The sequence below is a fragment of the Podarcis muralis genome, chromosome 3, assembly GCF_964188315.1.
Source record: "Podarcis muralis chromosome 3, rPodMur119.hap1.1, whole genome shotgun sequence".
In the NCBI taxonomy this organism is placed as follows: Eukaryota; Metazoa; Chordata; class Lepidosauria; order Squamata; family Lacertidae; genus Podarcis; species Podarcis muralis.
This window is the reverse complement of record NC_135657.1, coordinates 67743391-67769948: the sequence shown is the minus strand read 5'-3', so window position 1 is coordinate 67769948 and position 26558 is coordinate 67743391. Positions and strand designations below refer to the sequence as shown.

At 41.1% G+C, this 26558-nt stretch overlaps 2 protein-coding genes and 1 long non-coding RNA gene across 5 annotated transcripts in view; 2 read left to right on the top strand and 1 right to left on the bottom strand.

Annotated features, from left to right (window-relative positions):
- PLN (phospholamban) overlaps window positions 1-3822 on the top strand; it is a 32175-nt gene extending 28353 nt beyond the window's left edge. Inside the window, exon 3 of the transcript XR_013392269.1 lies at window positions 3552-3822. The gene's annotated coding sequence lies outside the window, so the exon portion shown is untranslated. The remainder of the gene's footprint in view (window positions 1-3551) is intronic.
- CEP85L (centrosomal protein 85L) overlaps window positions 1-26024 on the bottom strand; it is a 97499-nt gene extending 71475 nt beyond the window's left edge. For 2 of the 3 annotated variants that reach the window (XM_028723272.2, XM_028723273.2), the window contains exons 1-2: window positions 25547-26024; window positions 10867-11028 (exon numbers count right to left, since the gene is read on the bottom strand). In XM_028723272.2, coding sequence (XP_028579105.2) covers window positions 10867-11028; window positions 25547-25730 — 346 coding nt within the window. In that variant the 5' untranslated portion in view covers window positions 25731-26024. Of the gene's footprint in view, window positions 1-10866; window positions 11029-17668; window positions 17809-25546 lie in introns of all 3 variants that reach the window. The other variant, XM_077926056.1, reaches the window with a different exon arrangement.
- On the top strand, window positions 15823-17924 carry LOC144327273 (uncharacterized). The gene is made up of 2 exons (XR_013392271.1): window positions 15823-15952; window positions 17620-17924. It is a non-coding gene; the product is annotated as an uncharacterized LOC144327273 (long non-coding RNA).
- Window positions 26025-26558: the final 534 nt, after the last annotated feature.

The window sequence follows — 26558 nt, the reverse complement described above, 5'->3', positions numbered from 1 at the left end:
CCGTCCCCCTTTTTCCCAAGCTGCTAAGCCACTTATCAGCTGATCCGCTAAGCCGCTTAACAGCTGATCCGCTAAGCCGCTTAACAGCTGGTCCGCTAAGCCGCTTATCAGCTGATCCGCTAAGCCGCGTATCAGCTGATCCGCTAAGCCGCTAATAGCACTAAGCCGCTAATGGGCTTGCTTCGCAAGACGGAAAAACCGCAAGACGAAGAGACTCGCGGAACGGATTCTTTTCGTCTTGCGAGGCACCACTGTATTACCCTGAACTATCCACTGGTACACACAAGTGTGGATTTAATATCTAGAGGCAACAACAGAACACTGAGAGAAACAAACCTTTATACATAAAAATGGGTTTAACATGCTGCTCTGTATTTCATTCATGAGAGCTTTCCCCCGGTCTGCAGAGTAAATACACCTGCAGACCACACAAAACATGCAGGCAGCTACCATGCAATAGGTTATACAGATTTTAAAATTGAGTAATATCTGTTCTCTTGTAAAAGTGTGTTTCTGCTGACCTTCTCTAATCTATGTTCCAAATTGCTTTCAGTGGGATGCTAGTCTTTATTTAATAGCCAGAGCCCAAGGAACATGGAAACCAAAGCAAAAAATTGTTAGTCTCCTGATGAAGAACTTGACCTTTGCTTAGAAAGAAGAGATCAGTTTCCCCTCCCTCATCTGACCCTTGAAATAAAGGCAGTCACTTTAACACTTTGGTTCAATGTATGAAATATTGCAAGAACCACCCTCAAGTGCATTTACTATTCTTATGTATAATCACAATTGCTCAAAATACACAATAAAATTCACATTTGCTAAACACTTGCTCTCTGTTCTGATCTGTCCACAGAAGTTTCCACTTCTTGTAGAAAAATTTAAATAATACAAATCCCTAATATGGTTCTCATTGACAAGGTGTGATCATGTGTTAAAAGCATTCCTATTTGCTCTGACGTGTGTGCTCTAGAAACTGGGCACTGGTTTTAAGACTGGAAATTCTCCCCCTCCCCCCAACGAAATTGTAATGACCCAATATAACCCTGAACTCCTAATGAATTTACTGTCAAGTTAAGAGAACAAAAACCGCAAGTTCATTAGCTGTAAGTGCAGAAAGCCAATGGATTATCCTAAGGATTAGAGGCTTTTTTCACTTGAGGGGTGTTCCAACTTCAGAAAACTGTGAAATTAATCTTGCTGCATTAAGGTGCCTGGAGTTGTTGTAACCGTAAACCTTCAATTACATCAACTACTCTTCCAGTGAGACGCCACCTAACTAGTCTGTTGTAGAGACAACTGTAGTGACAAATAAATATTTAGTCAATACCAGTGACATGGCTTTGTAAACACTAAACAAAGTGTGGGAGTCCTACATGATCTAGACTTGGGAAACAAAATTAGGACATTTAATAGGTCTGCCTGCTTAATATTCTGGTACTATGTGGCAAACCTTGAGTCTAAAGTAAAGTGGAGCTTACCTTATTATATGCTAGCCCTGGGATTCTGCAGCTTCACATCCAAGCTGAGAACTGGGCATGGGTATTAAATGTTCCTGCTCAACTAGGCTTGCTCATCCATAGCAACTATTTTAGTGGGCCTTCTGAATATTATATATTATAACTCTCCCAGACATTGCTGGCTGCAAAATTTATTAGTGGCAAACCAAAGGATCATTGGCATCACACCTCACATGCACTGAGTATTGGGGGGGTGGTCATATACTGACTGTTGAAGAGCCCTGAATCAGACATCAAGCCAAATGAGTGGCCGAGACTTTTGTGCTCATCTACTTCCACTCAAAGAGAGCATTTATCCGGAGGGCAAGTTTGACATGAGGGTTTTTTGGGATGTTTTCAATGACAAAAGCGTAAACCCAATTTTCATGGGGACCTTAAGCACATGTTAAATATCCTTCACTGAAATTTATTGTGACATAAGGAATTTGTTAGTCTGTGGGTTAAACCACAGAGCCTAGGACTTGCTAATCAGAAGGTCGGCGGTTCGAATCCCCGCGACGGGGTGAGCTCCCGTTGCTCAGTCCCTGCTCCTGCCAACCTAGCAGTTCGAAAGCACATCAAAGTGCAAGTAGATAAATAGGTACCGCTCCGGCGGGAAGGTAAACGGCGTTTCCGTGTGCTGCTCTGGCTCGCCAGAAGCGGCTTAGTCATGCTGGCCACATGACCCGGAAGCTGTACGCCGGCTCCCTCGGCCAATAAAGCGAGATGAGCGCCGCAACCCCAGAGTCGGTCATGACTGGACCTAATGGTCAGGGGTCCCTTTACCTTAAGGTGTCACAACTCTATTGTTTTTACTTAACTCAGTGGGACTTCAAAGTACTTAACTTTGGCTGAGTCATGCCCCAAATTTGAGGCCCTTTATTGTCTATGCCTCACATCAAGTATATGGAGAAGAACAAATCTATATATTTCTTTTTATTTCTATTTTACATTTAGACACAGAAAAGGAAGATTTTCCAAGAGGCACAAATGAATGCTGGATGTCCAACCCAACCTGATCAATCTCTATGTTTTCAAAATCTCCCACTAAACTATCAATATTTGATTAGGCTTATAGCAAGTCAAATTATTTTCTATTTCTCTTCTATGCCTTAAAAAAATGCCTTGGTAGCCTTAAATATGACACGCAGACATACATTTGTATAATTCTCTTTAATGCTCCGTTACTTAGCAACACTTAAAAGCAATGCAAGAAATGGGAGGCATCTATAAATTCAATCTAATCCAAAATGAGCAGGTTGGTCTACAAAGACATTTTTGATTTACAGCCAGCTCGTTTTCCAACTAATTGCAGTCTTCTGTTACAGAATCCTAGAGACTTGCGGTCTCCAACCTAAAAATCAATACAATATGCTGCCAGGAGAATAGTCTCCTGAACCAAGTGCATTAGCTGGAAGGAAGAAATCTGGCTACAAGCTTTTTGCTTTTCTCCATGGAATTCCACCCGACATCAGGATACTCTACTTTCCTGCTCTCACATCATTCATCTGCCTTCTTACCATCTTACCTTGCTACTATCATTCAAACTATACCGGCCAATTACAGTTTGAGCACTTAATGCCACTAGATAACTAACATATTATGTAACCACTAGTAGATAATCAATATACCCTTTGAACAGATCAGAGAAACTTTTATTAGGGAAACTTCCTACCAGCTCCCTCAAATCATCCTGTGAACTCCAAAAACCAGAGCCATCTTGATCAGGGCTGCTTAATCAACAGTTCTATAATTTTTATTTTTATTTTCACGGGGATCCACAGTAATTATCATGTTTAGTCTTGATCAAACTCTTCCAAAAGTAGTTCAATAGTTTACTATATATTTAGTTGTGAAACTGCGACTAAGGGACAGTGACTTGTCCAAAGCTTAGTCCTTGGCTAAAGCAGGCAGGATTTGAGACCAGGATTCCATTCTCCATTCACATGCTTGCTTTTTGAATTGGAGAAGGGGTTGCTGGGAGTTAAGATCAGCATAAAGAAAATATTTCTGTTTTGGAGATGCATCTTAAGACATATGTTGCTTCTTTTGCAGGATTCCTCTTCGTTCAGCACCTCAGATTCCCACAGGCAACATAACAGCCATGCAAAATCTTTGCTGAAAAAATTCTCAACTCAGATAAATGATCTTTTATCATGCTATTTACACCTAATGGCAAAATGTGAGGACCCAATCAGCCAGCAAAGGACATTGCTTGTATTTTAAGAGTATCCGTACCATTATATAAAAACAAAGGTTTCTTGTAATTTTTAAGCACTTGAAATACTGACAAGATACTTGATAGAAACAAACTTTTTTTCCATTAGCAGAGTAACTGTTGGCACGCCTCTCTGTAACTTTTGCTTTCACAAGGGAAGGGAGCGACTTAAGCTTCACTTCCTCTCCTGGCAGTTTAAACACTGCTTACATTGTTTTATGGTTTCCATGGGAAAACAGATCTCAAGCAAGACCCAATTCATGGTCTGGGAGTACTTGAGGCTGAAGTACACTGTTGAACCTAAGCAGGTGTGGATTTGATCAGAACTTTGGATGGGGGACCAGACTACTGGATGCCCCGTGTAACAGCAGGAATTAGTACATTAAAAAAGCAAGTAAGAAAACAAATCTCAAGCAACAAATTTAAGTGAAACCTTTTCCACATCTGGCCATCAACTGCAGATCATATAGTGTACACTGGCATTTTTTAAAAAATGTAAGCAAGATGCACGGGAACAGAACTACTAGATGTCCAAGCCCTTGCTATGCAAGCACAGTGAGGAAATACAAAACACATCGCATAAGCATGTTTCCCATACATATTGTGCCAAGTTAGGCGCAGTAGTCTGTAAGTTGCATCCACGCACTCATCACCAAGGGCTGCCTTGTGAGCTGTGCAAACATCAAAACTGAATATCATAAGTTGTTAGAAGCAGACAAGAGGTATAGGGAAGGAAGAAGGGAAAACAGCACTGCACTCTGCCCACTGTCTCCTGAAAGGCATTACTGCAATGGCACAAGGGCCGGGAGGCAACAGCACTAGCTCCCATACAATAGTGACTCATTTCTCAACTTGGGCTGCCACAGAACCTGTGAGGAGACAGAGGATTCAGCCGAAAGCTTGCAGCCTTTTATTCAATGGGTCCTATGTCTCCTCGCAGGCTCTATGCTAGTTCAAAGAGATGTAAGCATACAAGAAATATCAAGGCTGTGTACACTGGTGTTTAATCCTTGAAACTGCAGCAGCAAATGGGCTTATCAATCATTTATAAACACCTCTAATGCAGAACATTTTATAGCCTTGACTTTTCATTCATGAATATTTAATAAATCATGCCCCACAGAGAAAGGGGTCATGTTAGGTATAGAGAGAGGTTTGAGGTCATTGCTTATAAAGGGCTCATGGACTAAACTCAAGCCAGCACGGCCCAGTAATCATAATGTGGTAATCTGTGAACTGCCCTATACCTCTGGGTATAGGGTGGTAAATAAAGTCAATTAATAATAATCCTCATGATCCTCTCCATTCAATTCTTGTGAGGGTCAGGTAGATTGCACTACATACACTGTCAAGAGCTACCAAGCATTTGTGAATGAGTGTAGGTTGGACAGAGACAACTCTCCCTTGTCTCAAGCTCATGATTTCCATATTCTACTTCCAGATTTTGACACTGTCCTCTGTGCAAGGCCATATGGGTACATATAAACACAGGTAAAATGTTCCTTATGCCACTACATACAGGAATGCTTACAAAGGAATTGTGAAAAATTAAAAGTCCAGGGGCACCAGTATCATAATTAACTGGCAATAACTATAATGCTACAGCAAACATCATAATTAAAGACTCATAATTTATGACTGGCATTTTATTTCACTAATTCCTTCCTTTCAGAACTGTTTGCCCTATTAGAAAGTATCATTTCATAGCATTCTTCTTGCATAAATGAAAGAAAACACAATAGATACTGGAACTGGTGGCATCCTGGGACAAGTCTGCTTTTATGAAAGGAGCTACTTCATTCCTTCCTGGCATATTCTGAAACTGCCAAGCAAGAGGAAGAACAGGATGCTGCAGAGAGAGAGAGAGGAGGGGTGAGAAGGGCAGCAGTGAAGAGGAAGAATTCTCCTCTCACTTAGCTGCTCTTCACACTTGAGCCAATCTTGGTAGATGTGGCAATATACCTCCATGCTGCCTGAACTGTCCTGTGGGAGTGGAAAGGAAAGAGTCACAGGGGGATGTGAGCAAGACAGCTCATTCCTTTTGCTCTCTTCCTCCTGAATATCGTCAATGCATTTCAGAAACACGGAGGGGGGGGGTATTGCTTGATTTCATGGGTGAGGGAAACGCAGAACCACACCTGACAACCAACAACACTAACAGCATTACTAACAGGAGCCCATTACATGACTTAAAATAAATGGCAATGTCCTTCTGCCTGTCTCTTCTTCCTAAGCTATCTCACCCAAAGATACATTTCTAGTTGCAGACAGATTTCTCTCAAGTGTTTGGAAAAAGACAAATTAGTACACGAGTTAAAAATTAATACAATTTTTTTCATTAAAAGAGAATAGTTATTTCCTCTGAAATCAGACATGGACGAAAGCAAGAGACAGCTCTTCGGCATCCATTCCTTTATTCCAGTTTTCATTGGTTGCAATGACCATTCACTTATTTAAAAGCAGTTTACTGTGACAGACTATTTTATTCCTTTCATGTTGGCAGAGTAAATCTGTCTGGCTGGCTGACTGCAGAGCACATATTTATGCAACTGACATGCATGAAAAAAGCATAGTAGCAACATTTCCCCCAGTTTGCTCTGTAAATCACAGCATTATTTTTATTTTGTTTGTTGCAAATATAGTTTATCATTTGACTCAGTAAAACACCATTCAGAAGGAGATACCGTATTTTTCCCTCTATAACACGCAGATTTTTTCTCCTAAAAAGGAAGGGGAAATGTCTGTGTGTGTTATTGAGCGAATGTGTGGTCCCTGGAGCCAAATGGCAAAAAAAATCAGGCAAAAATCAAATCGCGCGTCTCGGAGAAGGGAAACCTGAAAAGAGGAAGCGGCTGCTTTCCTGCATTCTGCCTCAGGGTCTTACTGCCCACCCTCCTCTGTTTCCTTGCTGTGTTTGCTCAAACGGAACAAAGAGCAGGGAAAGCCCCTCCCCTCCAGGCAAGCAGAGAGGAAAGGAAAGGATCGTCCTTCATTCTAATTCCTCTCCGTGAAAACATGCAGGAGGGAGAGAGAGAGAGAGAGAGAGAGAGCACGCAGGAGCTGGCTGGCTTGGTGAGGGAAAACTTTTGCCTTCCTTTCCTCCCTCCCGTTATACCCCTCTCCTGCATTCTTAGCCAGCTGCTTCTCTGCACACCCCTCTCCTGCTCCTTGTCCATTCTGTGTTTTTCCTTCCCTCCCCACTTAAAATGTGGTTAAAAACCATGGATCCACATGGATCCTCAGGATCAATCAATCAATCAATCAATCGCCCAGGACGATATCTACCTTTATCTCCCCACCCCCATTTTATGTTGTTATTTCTATGTATATCATGCTATGGCCACACGGCTAACGCAATAAAATCTATTGATTGATTGATCCTCAGGATCTTTGCATTGGGTCACCCCAAATTCACCATCAGAGCACATAGCATGTCCATGGCTACAGGCTGCCCCCCAAAAATCACACACCCACTGTTGCCTGGGGCTGCAATGGTGCAAAAACGTGGTTAAAAAGCATGGATCTACATGGATCCTCAGGATCTTTGCATTGGGTCAGCCCAAATTCACCATCAGATCACATGTCTGTGGCCACAGCATGAAGCACAAAAATGATACATCCACTGTTTCATTCAGAATGTTTTTTCCCTTGTTTTCCTCCTCTAAAAACGATGTGCGTGTTATGGTCAGGTGCGTGTTATAGAGCGAAAAATACAGTAATACATTTCCTACCACGTACAAATGAACTGCAGCACTCACATTAAAATTCCTATCTTCTGTTAGGTCCCATAAAACAGTTATATTTATTGGTAGCTGTTATTTGATTGATTCACATAAAGACACAATTCTGAGTGCCGGTTCCTGGCTTAATATTAGCAGAGAACCTTCTAGATCACTCACAATTAGGGCTGCTTCACACATTAATTTGTACATGTAAAGCATTTTATCTGAAACTTTAAAAAAAACCCAACACAAACATGTTCACACAGCAGAAGCCTATTTCCACAGCTTATCTGCTGCTGACCTTTAAATATGAGTTACAAGTAAGCTTTGAGATGGAAGCAGGAAGGGACTGCGACTACATGTGAACCACTTGCACAAGCAAACAACAGTTTCCTCCTTCAATGGCCATCTCTCAGTTTTGAGTGACTAGCAAGCTTCCTCATAGGTGAGTAGGACTATAGTATAGCATTCCCCAACCTGAGACCAACCAGACACTTCGGACTACAACTCCCAACAGCCTGAGCCAGAATGGCCAATGATCAGGGATAATGGGAGTTGTAGTCCAAAACATCTCAAGTTAGGAAATGCAAGTGCATTGTGCTCCTTTTACAGCAGCAGTGGGGAGTGGGATGGGGTGTAGCCACCGTCCCAAGACTGGTGTTTCTGCTGTTGAAGCAAGGCAAAGTTGGGGCTGCATGGCCACCCTGCCCCAGCCTGGGTAAGCAGCAGCAACAGGAGGGCGGCTCTGCCCCACCATATGTGCCACTATTGCTTTATTGATAGCAAGTGCGAGAATCTCATTTAGGAAGAGCAACACTTCTGTTAAGTACTAACGGAGCAAGATCAGTGGAACAAACTTAGACATAATTGATCTAAACTGAATTTGGAATCAGCCCACCTGGCCAATAATTTTCCTTTTGGATATGAGGGAACAATATACCTTTTCTATGGTTGCCTAGGGAGTATTTATTTATATTATCGATCTACTTGCATTCATTATTTACCATGAGACATTCAAAGATGCTTGAAAGAAGTACGTCTATTTCTGCAGACTGAAAACCAAAACTAAAAACAGAAAAGTTGCTAAGTGCACATATGAGTCCAATTGTGGTAAAGATGCTGTAGTTCTTTTATTGGGAGACTGCCAATTTGGGGGTGGGAAGAGAACTATGATTTTTTTTATGACTACAATGTTGAACAATTGCAATTTTATAGTATATGCTTTCAGGCTAAACATTTAGTTGTATTCCTGGCCAGAAATATGGGGAAAGAGTCTCTCTCAGCTGTTCTAATTGTTACTTGTTTTCGTTTCATCTATCCTCTCCCACCCTAGTGATTTGGATTTTTCAGTTGTAATAAATTATTTCGAATTGACAAGGCAGTGAACACTCCCATAAGCATTCATGGAATTTTGAATAGGCCAGAACTTTTTGGATACTTACTAAGTAACAAGAGGCAATGCTCTTAGTCACTGCACTTAAAGCAAAATCTGTACTTTCATCTTAATGGGAAAGGAGAGGAAATTCTCTCCAACAATGCTGAAAACCTTAAGAAATGTAGGAAAGGTATCAAACTACAAAGAGCTTTATAGGACAAGTAAGAAGAGTGTCACAGTCAGATTGCAATCCTATGTACACTTACATGGAAATAACTCTGAAGGAAAGTAGTGGTACTTGATTTCAAATAATGATGCACTGGACTGTGAAATCAGATAGATAAATATGTGATTATACAGTATCTCAAATTCTACAGTAATTGGCAACGGTCTTTGGGCTAGTCATAAAAAGAAAGACGTAAAGAAAAGCATTTTTCTGTGGCACAGACACCTTGGTGGTCTAGAATAATTCACAACCCTGATTTTGCTAGTTTCTGCCAATCTATTCAAATAATCTGGGCATGTACCCTGTATGTAATCATTTATCAAATCTACATACCCATTTGCTAGAGGGAAGAACATTAAAGCAATTCTATGTGAAGATATACTACAAAGCAAAGACTAAGTTTTATACACTGATAATTAAGAATGGGAAAGTACAATAAAAAAATCACACTTAGTTCAGTACTGAAGCTGACAGGAACTTCATTATATTTATTAAGCTTGAAAAATGCAATTTCCTTTCCCTGCATCTTTGCAATGGTCAAAGTTGCCAGGTTGTTCAACAGCATTTTCTACTATCAGTTATGCAAGACCTGCCTTCTCAGCATTGCAACTGAGAACAGGCTAAAGACCAGCTTGAAAATAAAGTTCTTTTTGGCAGCCTATCTAGATTTCGTCATGAATTATGCTGCATCCTATTTTTTTTTTAAAAAAAGTCTTGCCTAAAGTCTAGCCAGTACTGACAAAAATGCAATCCAATGAGTTCAGAGTGGGGTTCCTGTTTTGCTTTGTAAAAATTTTCCTCTTCCCTTGAAAAACAGCCTCGTGCATGAATTTCAGACAGGAAAACAGCAAGATGATTTAGAACAGCAGTGTGAAAACAATGTAGATAAGTGACATCAGCAGATCCAATAACATGTCTTTTATTTCCAATAAATACAGGGCAAGTAAAAACAGAACAAAGGGAGTGCTAACAAATAAAAGTAGGTACAACAATGTTATCAGCTAGCGCTATGTAGCCCAGCCTTGTTTTTAGCGACCCGCCTGATGGCCAAGGCAAGGGCAACCAAGAATTTGATGTAGGCACATGAGCAGGCTGGCAAAGGAGGGATTGCTCAACCACCAGTTCATGGAATAAGTAAACAAATTGTAGGACAGATCTAGGAAGAGCCATAACTGGGGAACCAGGCAGAGCTGGACACAGGCACTACTCCCTTATGCAAATGTAAGTATTTCTGTTCTTCCAAATTAAATTTTTTATTGGTTTTTACTTGTTTAGGTATGGTGGAAGGGGAAAACAAAGCAACACTCTTGAACATCAGCATCTCATGAAGGGTATACTCAGGAGGTCTTACATATTTAACATAATAAAAAATTTTCTTCCAGTAGCACCTTAGAGACCAACTAAGTTTGTTATTGGTATGCACACTTCTTCAGATACACACGAAAGCTCATACCAATAACAAACTTAGTTGGTCTCTAAGGTGCTACTGGAAGGAAATTTTTTATTTTGTTTCGACTACGGCAGACCAACATGGCTACCTACCTGTAACTATATTTAACATAAGTTACCTTTGACCAAATAAAAAATAAGGCTGCAATTTAATGAGCACTTATTTGTGAATAAGCCCCACTGAATATGGTGGGAATTACTTCTGAAAAAACATAAATCTCTCACGTCAACCGGAGGGGGGGGGAGAGTTAACTTGTTCTCTGAACAAGTTACGTGCTTCTCTGTATTTTATATAAACTCCGTCTCAATGTTTCAAGACCATCTCTTGCCTCTGCATTCCATGAAAGCACCAATGCCTTATATTAAGCATCTCTACTCACCTTCCACACTATCAGAACAGGAGGTTCCGATACCAGTGTCCCCACTGTCAGAAGCTATGCTGTGTCTTCTCAGGTGGGTACTCCGACCACTTGAACCACCAGTTGTGGCTTGCCACAGTGGATCAGTACCAGGTAACCATCCCGACGAAGAATATTCTGTGCCTGCCAAGAAAAAAGTATATTTATTCAAAGTCATTACGACAGAGTTCAACAACAAACTGGATTTTAAAGATAATATCCACAGATGTAAAATTAGGAAACATCAAAACCTGTAGCAATTTGTTCTACGGTAATCTAATGATGTAGTTTATCACAGAAGTTGCACATGAATGCATTCAAACAAATGGCAGTCTCTTGTTAAGATCTGGTATCATTCAGTTACTACATTGTATATTTGTTGTGTTTATTCTCAACCTAGCTTTGCTCAAGGCTCAGAAGATATTGCAAAATACAGTTTATTTTTTGCTACGCATTTCTTTGCAAGTAAGGTTTTGAGAGGCAAGCTGGAAGTCATCATACATTCAGACACACACACAGAAAATGTTGCTCAGGATTCTAAAAGGCTAGTTTTCTCTAGTTTTAATTTAATTAAAATGACCCTTAAGAGAAGTGTAATTAATATTATATGAGAGCTCGACACCAAACCACAATCTCCTCAAAAGGGTTTTCAACAGCTTCCTTCCAGCAGACAAAGTTTCATTTGTCTGACACAAAAGACTCTTGGCTAGAGGGCAACTTTTAGCAATCACTTCAACCGAAGACACTAAACAACTGCATGCTATCCGATATAAAAGAACAGAAATACAGTAAATATAGTTCAGCTCATCATCTATGGATTTCATGACCTTACAGCATGTCACAAGCCATCTATTCAGGTCAGATCTTGAATGAAAAGACTTAAAAGCCATGAAGAAATACAGATTTTATGAGTTGTGACACAATGTAGTAGAGGCCAGCCTTCAGTAAGTGCAAGATACACCCTATTCCAAAAAGTCAATAAATTAAATAAAATCACAATTGAACAATTAACTAAAGCGGAACCTTGAATAATGCCAGATGCACACGGGCATGCACACTCACATCGACAAACGCTCATTGTGATTTGCTACATCATAACTAAACAGAGCAAAGCAGCAGAAAGCACATTTCAAATTCAACTAATAAGGCACTTGGACTTCGTGCCAATCACATCTATTCAGGTTCCTTGATTCTTATCCCCTATACTGCTGTCGCTACTTATTACATCTTTACACTTTCAATTCAGTTTGTGGATTCCAGTCTATGGAAGGATAGACATTTCCACTCAAGCTGCCCCCTCTTCTATGTCTGCACACAGCCAATCAGCTATGCTGGTGCTACTGGCTAACACACACTTCAGATACAGTAATAAGCTCTTTTAGTAAATTACAAATGACATGCAGTGTGGCAGGACAAACCTGACCCACTTGCATTGCAGAGGAAGCTCATACCTTGCTTGAAGTATTCATGTGTGCATGTCTATAGTGCTCAAATTTTAAAAAGAACTGCAGAACGTAATTTTGCCAATTGGTATGCGCCAATCCCATCCGCGGTTTGCTAATTCCCATCCCACTTCAAAGCGCCTGCCTCTACAATGCAAATATCAAATGTATGTAAAAGTCAGGGGACTGAGCCAAGTATAACATGGGCAGATGATGCACAAGCATGTCCATTATGTCCTGCCAGGTTGCCCTCGTTATCCTGCTGTTCCTTCTTCATTTTTGCCAATCAGAACAGACTGCCAGGCCTACCCAGTTTGTGAGGAGCAGGGGAATAGTAGAGCAATACATATGGATGACAGGAGACATTGGAGCAAATCATGCAACCTGTGCCAAGGCTTGAAATGGGCAGGTTCCCATTTTTCTTAAAGGATCAGGAAATTACTACAATTTTAGTTGCATGTAAAATGAACTCTCTGATTACCAAGGAATTGTATTATTTCCTTAGGTTTTATTAAATCAAAATAGGGAAGCAATACTTTTTTTACCAGCAAGTGTAGTAAAATGATGGCACGGAGACTGCTTTGAGGCAGCAGCTACACTTAATTATAGCAGAATCTATGGATTTTATGCAACTAAACATAATGCAAAATCTGGTAAAATTTTAGACACACAGCAGCAGAGAAGAGAGTCACACAGAAGATTGCCTCTTTAAATTTTATTGATGCCTTGAATAGTGTAGACTTACAAAACGTATTATTATTAATTATTATTCATCATCATCATCAGCCCTTTGCCATGAAGTCTCAAGATGGGTAACAACAATTTAAAAATAAAATATTGAAATAATTTAAAACAAATGATAGTTAAACTAATAGGTCGGGTCTTGAAATACAGACCTCGGGTGTCAAAAGACCAGGGTAAATTCAACATAGGACAAAAACTACTTATTAAAGGTAACAGACACACCTCAGTGGGAAGGAAATTCTATAGCTTAAGGGCTGACAAAGAGAATGCTCTCTCCTGGAACACCACCACTCAGAACTTGAGGGCAGTGGAACTACCAAGAGTGCATAATGCATGTATACTCCACTGTCACAGTTAAGCACTATAAAATCCTTCAATGTCCTGCCTGTAGAAGATCGAAATGATGTAAGGGGAGGAAATAAGAATATATAGATCGCAGACAAGATGTAAGAATATAAAGCTTGGATTTCCATCTTCCAGATTTGAGGACTGGAATAACAACTCCATTAGGGTAGTATTTATAGTATGAGAACTATAAAAAAAGGTAAAGGTAAAAGACCCCTGACACTTACGTCCAGTCGCAGACGACTCTGGGGTTGTGGTGCTCATCTCGCTTTACAGGCCGAGGGAGTCGGCATTTGTCCGCAGGCAGTTTTTCTGGGTCATGTGGCCAGCATGACTAAGCTGCTTCTGGCACAACCGAATGCCAAAGCCAGAGCAGCGCACGGAAAGGCTGTTTACCTTCCCGCCGAAGCAGTACCTATTTATCTACGTGTACCTTTTGGGGGCATGCTTTCGAACTGCTAGGTTGGCAGGAGTATATACTATATTATATACTATATAGTATATACTATAGGTAGTATTACAGTAATTTACTGTCCTACTTGTAAATTACTTCTGCACTGACTGCATCTTATACTGTAATTCTTAATTCATAGCTGTAGTTGTCTCTAACAACTGGTGAAATAGCTGACTTATACTTTTTTACGAGACAATTACTTATCTTCAATTGATCAGCAGTAGGCCACAACAATTTCCAAAACATAAAAATACATAAAATGGGACTTCACTAAATTAATGATATTCAATGTAAGCAAGAGAGAGCATTGCTCAAAGAGCACAGGGGTATTCTGAGAACCAGACAGAGCTGTGTAGGTATATACACATAGACGCATGCAAGAATGGAAGGAAGAGGAAGGTAAGCAAAAGTTTCTCTTTGAACTTTTTACTCAGCACTTGCAACAAGCAGTCGCCATCATTTCCGTAGTGGCACATGGTTGCTGCATAGTAAGTTACAGCCCTAGAGGGCTTCAACTGTAATTAGAGTGACACAAGTGAGACAAAGACAGCCTATAAACAATCTACTTTAGCACAATGATAAGCTCTTAAAGCTCATGTTTTCATTCAAGCGCATTTGTGTAACACATAAAACCAGCATAGATATCAACTAACGAACTTTCAGGGCCTTTGTAGATTTCATTTTAATCCGGGACTTTGGAAACCTGCATGACTCAAATTGCACGGAATATGGCAACTAAAATGTATTCCTTTGCACACAATCCTAAGAATCTGTTTTCATTTTCATGTTGCAAGTCTCTAGCCTACATATTACCTGAGCAGGCAGGGAATATAAAAAAGGGAATGACCATTTTTCCTTTAATAGGAATTCCAGTAATCAGAGAAAGGTCCATTTCCTAAGTGCAACCAGCAGCCATTTCTCATGGCAAAATCACATTTTATTGGGCTTAAAATCCAGCTTCTTCCTTTATACACAGACAAACTGAATGAAACATTCCAAATTCTGGAAGACAAAAATTCCTCACAGAAACCATATGTGACATTGTACAAATTGTATGAACTGTGCAAAGCTCATTTATTCTACCTATTCCACTTGCAGAACCAAATCCTTGTATTAAAAAATTGGACAAGAGGAGTTTAGAGCTGAGTTGTACAGCCCTGCCGATTAGCTATTTTGCTCCTATAAAGTCTGTTAATACACAGCAGAAACAGAAAACTGAGCTACAGATGTTTCTTATTTCTACTTTGGCACGCAAATGCAATGCATTAGCTCATGCCTTCTATTGCTGGCTCACCTCCCCATCCTCCTAACCAATGCATTCTTCACCTATAGTAACTATTCCTCTTTTACACTCTCTGTTCAACCAAATTATTCCATGTGGGGAGATTTCGTTTTTAAAAAACAGCCAGAGAATAGTAGATTTACACTGCTTTATTCTAAGCTGTTTTCAGATCAGAGTTTTACATTGATTTGCAAACAATTTTACTGCTTATAATCAAAATACAGTCCTCTCATGAGTTATGCAGCAACCACCCAAAAAAAATTTTTTTTTAAAGAGAAATGTAACTAACAACAGTCGAGCCTGCTCTGCATAACGAAAGGACTGCAGAACGTAAGGCAGGGCTTGGCCACACAGTAAAGCAGAGGTGCAGGTCTGTAACAGCCAGGCCTTAGGGTGGAATGACAGGGATATGTGTTGCCATATTCCTGCAACCACTTGGAAACTAAACGTTGTTTGTTGCACAAAAATGCATTTTACCTTGTCATTAAAAATAGCATTTCATGCTGCCAAATTTCCAATGAATTTTTTTTTTAATTTTTGCTATACAGCCGTACCTTGGATCCCAAACACCTTGCGACTTGGACATTTTGGCTCTCGAACGCCGCAAACCTAGAAGTGAGTGTTCCGGGTTACGAACGTAACCCAAACATCTGACACTGCTTCTGCAGCCAATCGGAAGCCACACCTTGGTTGTCAAACGTTTTCGGAAGTCGGACGGACTTCCGGAATGGATTCCGTTCAACAACCAAGGTACGACTGTACCATGAACTTGAAGTAAGAAAGCTGATCTTGGAAATTTTGGTAAGCAGGGGCAGGAAGATGCTTGATTTACTGAATAATAAGAAGATGTACAGTAGCTAGCAAGATATCCATACAATCAGGGCTGGGTAGGGTCAATACTGCTTCATTAAGTAAGGGAAGGCAGTATCACCAAAGTCACATTGTCATTTCCCTCTCCAACTGCACCCACCCACTGCCAAAGTAATGTGACAAAAACAAGTACATGTGATCCAACCTTCTATGTGTTATGAATAGTTTTTTCAGCAGCTACACTGTGCAATAATATACGAACTGGGCAACAGGGAGTTAAACTGTTATCTGTGTAATATCGTGTAATATTTAAGTAGCCCTTTAAATTAACAGTGAAAGAAAACTTAAGGCAAGAGGGAGCGGATTTATGTACTTACGTACAAGGTAATTATGGGGAAATTCAGCAAAGGACTCTTGAGATAGCCCTTCATGACTTCACCTGACAAGATCCTCTAGCCAGTGACAAAAAGGGGAAATGTTTGCACCTTTGTTCATGGGGATGCAGCTGAAGTTTAGACAGCCAGTATATGTAAGACACACCAGTTTCCAACAGAAGCAAACACAGCAGTAGTACAATGGGTCAATCAGTGGCCAAGAGGAAGGAAGCTCCATGCTACTAACTGGTGGAGCGATTGCTCCTTCCAGTCATTGCTCAGCATCAGTCTCTTCCTGTACATCACACTGCCTAGCCACCGCTGTCAGTTTCCATTGCCTACAGAGGCACACAAAGCTTCCTTTTGGTAAGGAAGAAAGACATGCATAACAACGCCCGTCTTTCAGTATAACACTAAGACACACTCCTGATTCCTGCCAGACAAATCCAAAGCTTGAGCACCATGGCCTACTGTGGAGCAGGCGGCAGTAAATAAAAATACTATATGATGTGTACAACTCGAGTTTCATTTTTATTTCAAACCCTTTATTACAGAGCCACATCCCTGCTATTCCAGGCCATATTTCTGATACGATGAAATTGTTTTTATAAAACTATTTTATTGAATCTTCATGTGTTAAGGACAAGTCCCAAGTACCAACATTAGTACTGCAGCCTTCTTTAATTTAATTTTTACTGTCAATTTCAAACATAGGTTTTCCACCGGTAATATATGAGAACAAGAAGGGTTTTTTATGCAGGCTGCAATGCTATTTCTGAAGCTACATTAATTTCTATAGAGACTGGTCCCCCTAGTCCACTCATGCTCCCCTACGGAAGAAGCAAAGAAGTTTGATTCCCCCCCCCCACACACACACTTTATACAGTGGTGCCTTGCAAGACAAAAAGAATCCGTTCCGCGATTCTCTTCGTCTAGCGGTTTTTTCGTCTTGCGAAGCAACCCTATTAGCGGCTTAGCGGATTAGCGCTATTAGCGGTTTAGCGGCTATTAAAGGCTTAGCCGCTTAGCTGCTAAAAGGCTATTAGTGGCTTAGCGGCTTAGAAAAGGGGGGGGGGGGAGCGGAAAAAAAATCGCAAGACTAGCAAGACGATTCGTCTTGCGAAGCAAGCCCATAGGGAAAATCGTCTTGCGAAGCAACTCAGAAACGGAAAACCCTTTCGTCTAGCGGGTTTTCCGTCTTGCGAGGCATTCGTCTTGTGGGGCACCACTGTATGTTTATAGGTATTTATTTATTAAATCTCTTTTCCACACTTCCTCCCAAAGGATCCCAGCTTATATATATAAGCTTAGAAGAGGAAACAAATTGAACTACCTTCATCACTATATTCTTCTGACATCTTTTGCAGAATCGTCACTATTACTCCCATTTTACAAGTAGGAACCTGAAGCTGCAAGACAGTGATTCTCTCAGGGCCACCCTGCTCAGCCATGTACTTAACAGGGAGCTGAACCCTGAAACAAAAATAAAATTTAAAATGTAGTAATCTTGCATGTTCAACAAATGTAAGTATCATTTTCTATTTAGCCCAAGCTTACTTTAAAAAAAAACAAAACCAAAGTGTTTGCAACTACAAGTGTCAGAAAATTCTGTTTAAAATGTCTTCTGTTGTCATTCTCAGATCATGTAACAGAAATTTCAGAGTGCATATGTCACTACATAGCAGCCATTCATTTTTCCTCAAACAAATAGATCGAACCAGAAAAGCTGACCCAGTACAGTACCACAAATTAAAAAGCACAGCCTTCCACATTGTGCAGGGGAATCATAGTGTGGAGTTAGGTATACAGTACTGTAAACAAAATGATTCCCCCGCCCCCAACTCTGTAACAATGTTCTTCTGAAGGCTAAGAATGCTTGCTGCTTGGCAACTGGAAGCTTGGAAATAATCAAAGAGCAAATTTCTGTTAAATGTTTCTCACATTCATGGAACAATCCTTTCACCTAAATCCCAACAAAGAAACTATATGCAAGCAGTCCTTGGCCTATTCACCTTCATACAAAGATTGCCCAAAGAGAGATAAAGACACGTTGCATGAACAGACACAACACTACCTGTAGGCAATTATCGGTAAAAGTTTCAGAAAACTCAATTTATGAAAATCCTAGTCATAAATTACCAATCCCTTTGACTCACTGAAATTCTCATACTTGGACCAAGAGAACAGAAACATTTACAGTGACCTAGACACTGTTCAACATCTACTTCTGCATTTCTTCTAGTCCTAATTACAAATATAAGCAGATGCTTATGTGGCCATAATGAATCCAATGTGACTATCCTGTGGCTAGCCAGAAGTTCCTAATCATGGATGCATGAGGACTATTCCTGTAATTGTGCACTAGTTAAGATAAAGGAAAACATACTGAATTGGGCTTAAGTACAATTTAAAGTTTGTTCTTCAATAGTATGTTTTTATTTTTGTTTCTGAGCAACGAAGCTTCACTTGTTCAAAAAGTAAGCAACAACAAGACAGTGCACATTTTGCAAAGTACACGCAGCAGCACCCCAATCCTAGTCACAATTATATGGGAAAAGTTCACAATATTGCCTACAACTGAGCTTAAACCATCTGTGCAAAAGAGGAGCAGAAGCTTTCAGAGTAGGACTTAGTTGCTCACATAAGTTTTCAGAACACGGAATATAGACCTTTTATAAGAATGAAAATGTTTTCATATGTAAAGTTGTACGGTAAAGGATACCACTGGAATTAACAAATAGCTTGTTAGCGCCTGAAACTCAGGTTACAAACCAAAGATAGGATTCTAAAGTTATGTGGAAGAGGCAGAACAGTTGATACTGGAGACAAGTGTAGAAGCAGCCTTCCTCCTATTATAGCTTATCAGCAACAAATGGGTTTTTCTTCAACAATAGCTGTTAAGACATCTGCCACACACATTAAACCATTTCAGGATCTTCAGGACTCCCAAGCAATTGCAGAGATTTCTCATCTGCTCAACTGGTTTACTACTGTGCACAGAATATGAAAAATGTGTATATTAAACTTAATATTATCAATGAGTATGCATAAATAAATGCTTAGTCTTGATAGACTCTTAAGAGTAACTTCCATTGCCAAATAAGTGGCATGCAAATGGGAAGAGCATAGTCTTTGTTGGTTCACACTGCATAATGAATGTCCTCTTCATTCATTACTATTTCATAGCAATCCTGATTTTAATTTGCAATAAACATTTTAAGAATGCTTGTTTACCTTTTTTATAGTTCTGGATTATGGATTATGAAATCTCTTCATCTGCTCCTTACTGTAACATAACCAACTGAGTGAAGATTGCAATTTCACATAAACTTCAGAAACCACCCATTAATTATAACAGTTAGGTGAGAATAGAGCCAGCTGTATTCTTGTTCCCTCCCTTTATGCTATTCCTTGGTACAAAAGGTGGTGCTTCACGTGAGCCTCCATCTGTTGTGAGATTTATTTTCTCTCTTGCTTGTTCATTATCCAATTGCGCACCCATGCATATTTGTTACAGCTTGCCCGAGAGCACAATCCCCGAAAGAAATTAAAAAGGTCAAATGTAAAGGCAGAAAAGCCATCTCACAAAGGGACATCACAGTAACCCCATATTACAATAGAAGTGAAACAAATAGGAAGGTAAGATATAGGAAGAACAGGAAGGGAGCTGCTAACAAAAGGCAGAGGTGCTATATAAGCCTTGAAAATCAAGGTCACACAACCCAAAAAGAGAAAAGGCAGTACAGCCTACTGAGTTCATCCCGGAAGGGTCTAGGCATGCCAGTGCCACTACACAGACAATTCAGAAACTCACCATTACTTCCCCTTTCAAGGACACACCCGCATTCTTGGAGGCAAGTACCACCATTGCGTTCTCATCTTCAGGGCTCCAATTACTGTTTATATCCAAACAGATATAAAACTACTTGATCTTTCTCCCCTCCCCACCCCAACCCATCCCACACCTAAAAGGCAAAGAGAGCTTAGGTTATCCTAGCTGGTTCTTCACCTATAGTATGAATTCAACATTTGTTTCATGTTTTAACAAAACCAACCAATTCAGGAGACCCCCCTCAAAGCTCATAAGAAGATTGTGATCTCACACTGGTTTAAAATTCAATTGTGACATTGCCTGTGAGGCTGATCACTCTCATACCACCTGAGGCTTTAGCAAGAAAACCTACCTTGCTCAGGGAAACACAGATATTGTCAACAGATTTGTCCTATATTAAGAAGACCATGTCTCAGGAAATTATTATTAGACAAGAAATAACTATAACAGCCTAAAGCTTGCCTTCAAGTTAGTTAGTGGACCAAGGAACAAAATATCACTCTACTATTAATTATCCAGCTTGGAATCATAGTAAGATGCCTTATACTGAGTCAGATGAATTGTCAATATAGCTCAATGTGGTCTATATTAACTGATAGCTGCTCTCTGTAGTTTCAGACTGGGGACATTCACAGGAATACCTGAAGAGGCCAGGGACTGAATATGTGCAAAGCAAAGCTCCACTACTAAAGTATGGCCCTTCTTCAAGATTCCCCGCTAAAGTTTTGAAAGCCAAAAAGCACAAAAAATGTATAGTACTTGGCTGCATTTTCTAAATTATCAAACATGCTACAATTGTTGCACTGTGCATATTCAGGTATTAATGGCTTTGCAGTAGCTTTCCCTGATGTTGCCCTCCCAATATTTTGGAATAAAAATCCCAATAACTGCACCAGCATGGCCAATGTCAGGGATGATGAGAGTTGCAGCCCAGCAATATCTAGGGCAGGCATGGGCAAACTCCGGCCCTCCGGACTACAATGGGACTATAATTCCCACCATCCCTAGCTAACAGGACCCGTGGTCAGGGATGATGGGAATTATAGTCCCATTGTAGTCCGGAGGGCCGGAGTTTGCCTATGCCTGATGGGGGGGTGCCATTCTGGGGAATGCTACTTTGCGGGGTATTTTTATTTGAGGCCTCCTTGCTATGCACATCAAAGCTAGACTTTATGGTCTCCTTACACTCAGACATTGGACTCTATTCATACACCCATGGGGCTGCACACCAATTTACATGCCACAGATATGTGGCACTTTCTCTAATGCCATTGTGAAGAACAGCTCTTACTTCACACATCACATGACTTGCATGGTAGAGGGGAACTCACTGAGCGCCTGGAGAAAATGTAGGATATAAATGTAAAAGTAAAAACAAAACACTAATCAGCAGTCCAGCCTTGTTGTGAGGAGACTGCCTGGACATCAGGATTTTTGGTTTGTCTTCACAAAACCAAATGCCATTGGGAATTTGTGTTGGAGTGAGAAAGAGACCATGGAGTATTCTATTATTATTATTATTATTATTATCATCATTAATAATAATAATAATAATAATAATAATAATAATACATCCATTACAAGGATCACAAAAAGAAAAAGAAGAGTTTGGATTTGATATCCTGCCTTTCACTTTTAAGGAGTCTCAAAGTGGCCAACAATCTCCTTTCCTTTCCTCCCCCACAACAAACACTCTGTGAGGTGAGTGAGGCTGAGAGACTTCAGAGAAGTGTGACTAACCCAAGGCCACCCAGCAGCTGCATGTGGAGGAGCGGAGACGCGAACCCGGTTCACCAGATTACGAGTCTACCGTTCGTAACCACTACTACACCATGCGGGACATTACTGTGGGGGGCATGAGGGCTGCTCATGTTTACCACTTTTTTATTTTTTAAAAGAACTGCATATTGCTCTAGAGAAGACAGATTTAATGAAGTTTGTTTTGAAATATCACAAAGTAGCACAAGCAGGAAGGGGTTGTGTCATTCATTATTATTTAGTAACATCCAGTGGGACTAGTGAGTGCTATGCAACCACATGCCATGCACAAATTGTATGAACAATGCATGTTGTGGAACTACATTTTCTAAGTAACCAAACATGAAGGTTTCAGATGCTAGGAAAAAGAGAAGTCTCAGCAAAAGAAGCCATTCAGCCTCAAAAACAGACATTTGAATCTCCTTCAGAATTTGGTTAACAACTAGCTATCCTACAAACAAAAAACAAAAACACCACCTGGGTCTGAAATTACCCATGAATGCTCTTTGCCTCAATTAATTATATAATGCTTCACAGAGCTCAGTCATTTTGTTTTATTGAGGATAGTCCCATAATAGACAGACAGATAGATATAAAATGAAGCAATATGAATGTTTGGGTCCATAAATAGCTTATTATTATCAATCTTATCTTCACAAGTGCCACACCTGAAACAGGTGTTTAAAATATTTATTCTTGATCACCTACACATTCAGATAAACAAGTGCAATACTCTGTGGTCTTCTTATAAAGTTTCTGTACAAAGTCATTATGAGTGAGGGGATTCTGCATCCCAAAACAGCCTCTTATTCATGCAAAGAGTAACCTGCACAATGAAACCTCTTGCTGGATTAGAGCTATCAATTAATCCATGTTCTCTATGGAACTTTGCACATGATTTATTTAAATAATTAGAATTCACATTTACGTTTGCAACCCAACTGTCCTGATAAAAATATTGAATAATGAATAATTGTAGTCTTCTTGTGAGGAATTATTCACCACAAGAACAATCAAAAATATTCACCATGGATATGACTTTATTACCAAACTATTGTGCAATCAGAACTAATCTCATATTGGGTCAGATAATGGTTCCATTCAGAGACTTCAACCAATCAAACTACAGTGTCAAAGTCAATAATGGTACATTCAAAAGCAGCCCTAATATTCTAGCACTTGGCAGGCATAATCACTGCTTCAAGTGGATGGTATAGATTTTAGTAAACATACTAAACTGAAATGAAAAAACATAATGGTACAAAGATTTCCAGGTTTGATAATAAGGGTATCACATTTTGTCCAGCAGCAGGATACTATTATAACCAGCAACATTCTTTTAAATCAATCTATTTTATTATTCACTTCTGTATTAGCCTAGCAAACTAAGTATACAAACAAATTGATGTAACAGTAGAACATGCTGGGAAGCACCTGTCAATGCTTAATCACATGTGTGCATTTCTCACAAGCTTCTATCCTTTTACTTTCAGGAAGATCTGCTGGTTGTTCTGAAAGACTTGGAAGTTGTTTATTTTCCCCACTTGTTTTTCTATGCATTTTCTTATAGAAATGGGTAACTGTTGTTGTTTTTGGACAGTGGGTTCACCCCTCACCCACCCTCCTTAGTAATACTGTATAACACGTGAAAAGCCATAAAAATACTTACAGTATGGCAGGTGTGTTCTTTTTAGATATTACAACCCTATTGTTTAAAGCACATACTATTGCTTCATTTTACCATAGATACAGTGCAAGCAAACAATATTTTAAAAGCGAAGCATACTTTGCAAATGTGTGTATGATGCAAATAAATTAATAGCTAATTGTAAAAATTTTAAAAATGCCCTCAAGCTCAGTAGTAAAGCACATTCATTACAGGCGAAAGGTATCAGGTTCAGTCACTGGCATCTCCAAACATGATTGGCAAAGACCCCTGTCTAAAACCCTGGAGAGCCTAGCCTTGCCAGTTAGTGTCAACAATAATGAGCAAGATGGACTAAAGCACTGACATGCTAGAAGGTAGATTCCTATTTTCCTTTCACTTTACAGCAAATAGAATACACACAGAACTGAATAGGCAGCTATAAGTCTTGTACCAACAGTGCCCAGGGGTGGGGGGAATCAGTGCTGTGTTTATCCTAGACTAGGAGAATAAGGTAGAGATATCTTCTAGCAAACCAGCAGGGTTGGTTCATACTTGAGTCATATACAATTATTTTAGTAAACCAGTCACAAATTCTGGATTTGTTTCTGGAACTGCCAATTTTAATCGTTGCTTCAATTTCTGGATGGATTAAGGAATAGGAAATTATATATGTACAGCAAGCCCTGATCATTAATTAAAAAGTTAGCAAATGAACGGTATGCACAGTAAACAACAGAATCTGCACAGTTTATTTAATAGTTCTCCCCCAGAACAGCTGACAACTTAAAGCTATAAGCCACTCCTCACATGTAACAAACAGTTCAGTAATTCACAGTGGTAATTTATTCTAAAGTGCTGTGCAGACAAGTACAGTTTGTTCTCAGGCACTGCAAGAGAACTATTCAGTATCAGTAACAGGAGCTGATGACTAAAACACTACCTAGTTTGGGGCCATCAGTGCAAGAATATTCAACCTAATCCTATCTTGCATGGTTTAATTATAGAGATAACTGTATGGCTTAATTAATTTATCAAGGACATGCGAGCTACACAGGCCCAACTGAATTCCACCCGTTTTAACCTACCCATTTCAACAGTAACATCACATTGGAAACCTCGACAGAGATGTATCCGGTTTTAACAGCACTACTGAGCTTTAAAGCTTTCCTTCCAAAATAAAGCCCTAACCCTGAGTTATCACTACTTCCCGGAAGCAGAGCATACAGTGTCTCTCTGAGGAAACTGGGCTGCATGACTGGGAGACGAGACAAGCACACGTTTATTGCAGGGCCATGTGCAAAACCGGGCAGCACTAGGGTCTTCTCCCCACCCCCCGTATCTGGGAACTTCCAAAGAGAAAAGCAAGTGTGGTGATTTTGTTTAGTTTGTTTCCCGCAGGGGGTTGCTTTTCTTTTCCTCTTTGGATTAAGCCGCGTTCACCAATCCTGCCAGGTTTAAGGGTGATTAGCGGAGAAAGCGCTAAATATAGCCGCGTAGTAACTAATTGCATTGCTTTCCCCGGCTTTAATGGCTCCCTGAAGCGGCGGCGGCGCCCCGCTTCCTTTCCCACCCAGGCTGGGCTGCAATCTGCATCGCCGGGCGGGCGGATTTGTTGCAGTGACCTTCTTCTTCTTCCTCCGCTCCTCTCCCCGCAACTCTGCCCGACACCCGCCCCTTCTCCTCCTCCCAAATCACGAAACCAGATGGCGACGCGCGTTAACGAACATCTGAAGCAACTGTAGGGAAAGGAGAAGAAGCCAGGCACAAACTGAGGAGAGAAGAGACCCTCACCGAGAGCGCCAAAACCGAGGGGAGAAATCTGGCCTGGAAACTGAAACAAGCGAGTGGGGCGGGGAGAGAGAGAGGGACACGCTTTGTGGAGGCTGGGCGCTACACAACCCAAACCCGGTTCGCGTTCACACGTTTGCTGCCCGAAGAGATGGGGCCGGCCTCCTCCCCCCCCCCGACGCTACCTGCTCTGTAGTCGCCGTTTTGGCCCAACTCGGAGAGGAGCCTCCCCCACATGGCGGGGCCTCCGCGGGCGGAGAGAGGGCCGTCGAGGAGGAGAAGCTCCGGGGGTCCGCACGGAGACCCGCGCCCGCGCGCGGCCTGGACGGCAGAGGCTGGAAGGGGCAGCTGCTGCTGCTGGTCGCTCATTGTCGGCCCGCCGCCGCTGCTGCTCCTGCCCTTCGCGCTTGGCAGCCCGACGCTGGCCTGCGAGGACCCGAGGCCATGGTTGCTGCCGGCCAGTTCCTTCGCAGGACTAGCAGCGGAAAGGACAAAACTCGCCTCCTTCCTTCGCTGCTGCTGCTGCTTGCTGCTGCTGCCCACACACTGCAGCTTCCCGTCTCTTTTCTTCCTCCGCCTCCTCCTGCTGCTGCTGCTCGGTGCCGGGCGGGGACAGAGGCGGGAACTCAGCAGATGCTGCCGCTACTCTCTGAAGAGAGGGGAGTTGGCAGCAGAAGCGGGAGGGGGCGGCAGGCAGCACGGAGCCCGCCAGGGGTAACTGGAGAAGCGGGAGAGGAGGAAAAGGAGAGGGAGGGGAGAGGGTTGATTCTTGGAAAGTAGCAGGAGGCAGCCCGGGAACGTGGATCCGGGAGCACATGCGATAGGGCTTCTGAGCACGTGCAGAGGGCCGGACCCCGTGCGTCTGACACCATTAGGAGGAGAGAAAGAAAACAAGTTCCAGGTCAACACTTTTGCAACTACTGAGAGGCTTGATAGCATGGTCACCAACGGGTGAACTTTGTGACGATAGCGTGGTCCCACTCAGAAGGCAGTTTTGAGTACAATAACACACTGGTTGTTGAGTTGAGCTACTTCAACCACAATGGGTAAAAGGGAAGAAGTAATCTTTCTGGTTTGGTTAATACTGGACTAAACCCTATTGGAGATACTTTACACAGGGCATGATAAGGCATGGAGGCTGCCAAGAAATGAAAAGAACATAAGCACTTAAATGCTTAACCTGGATAGCTCTGTTGA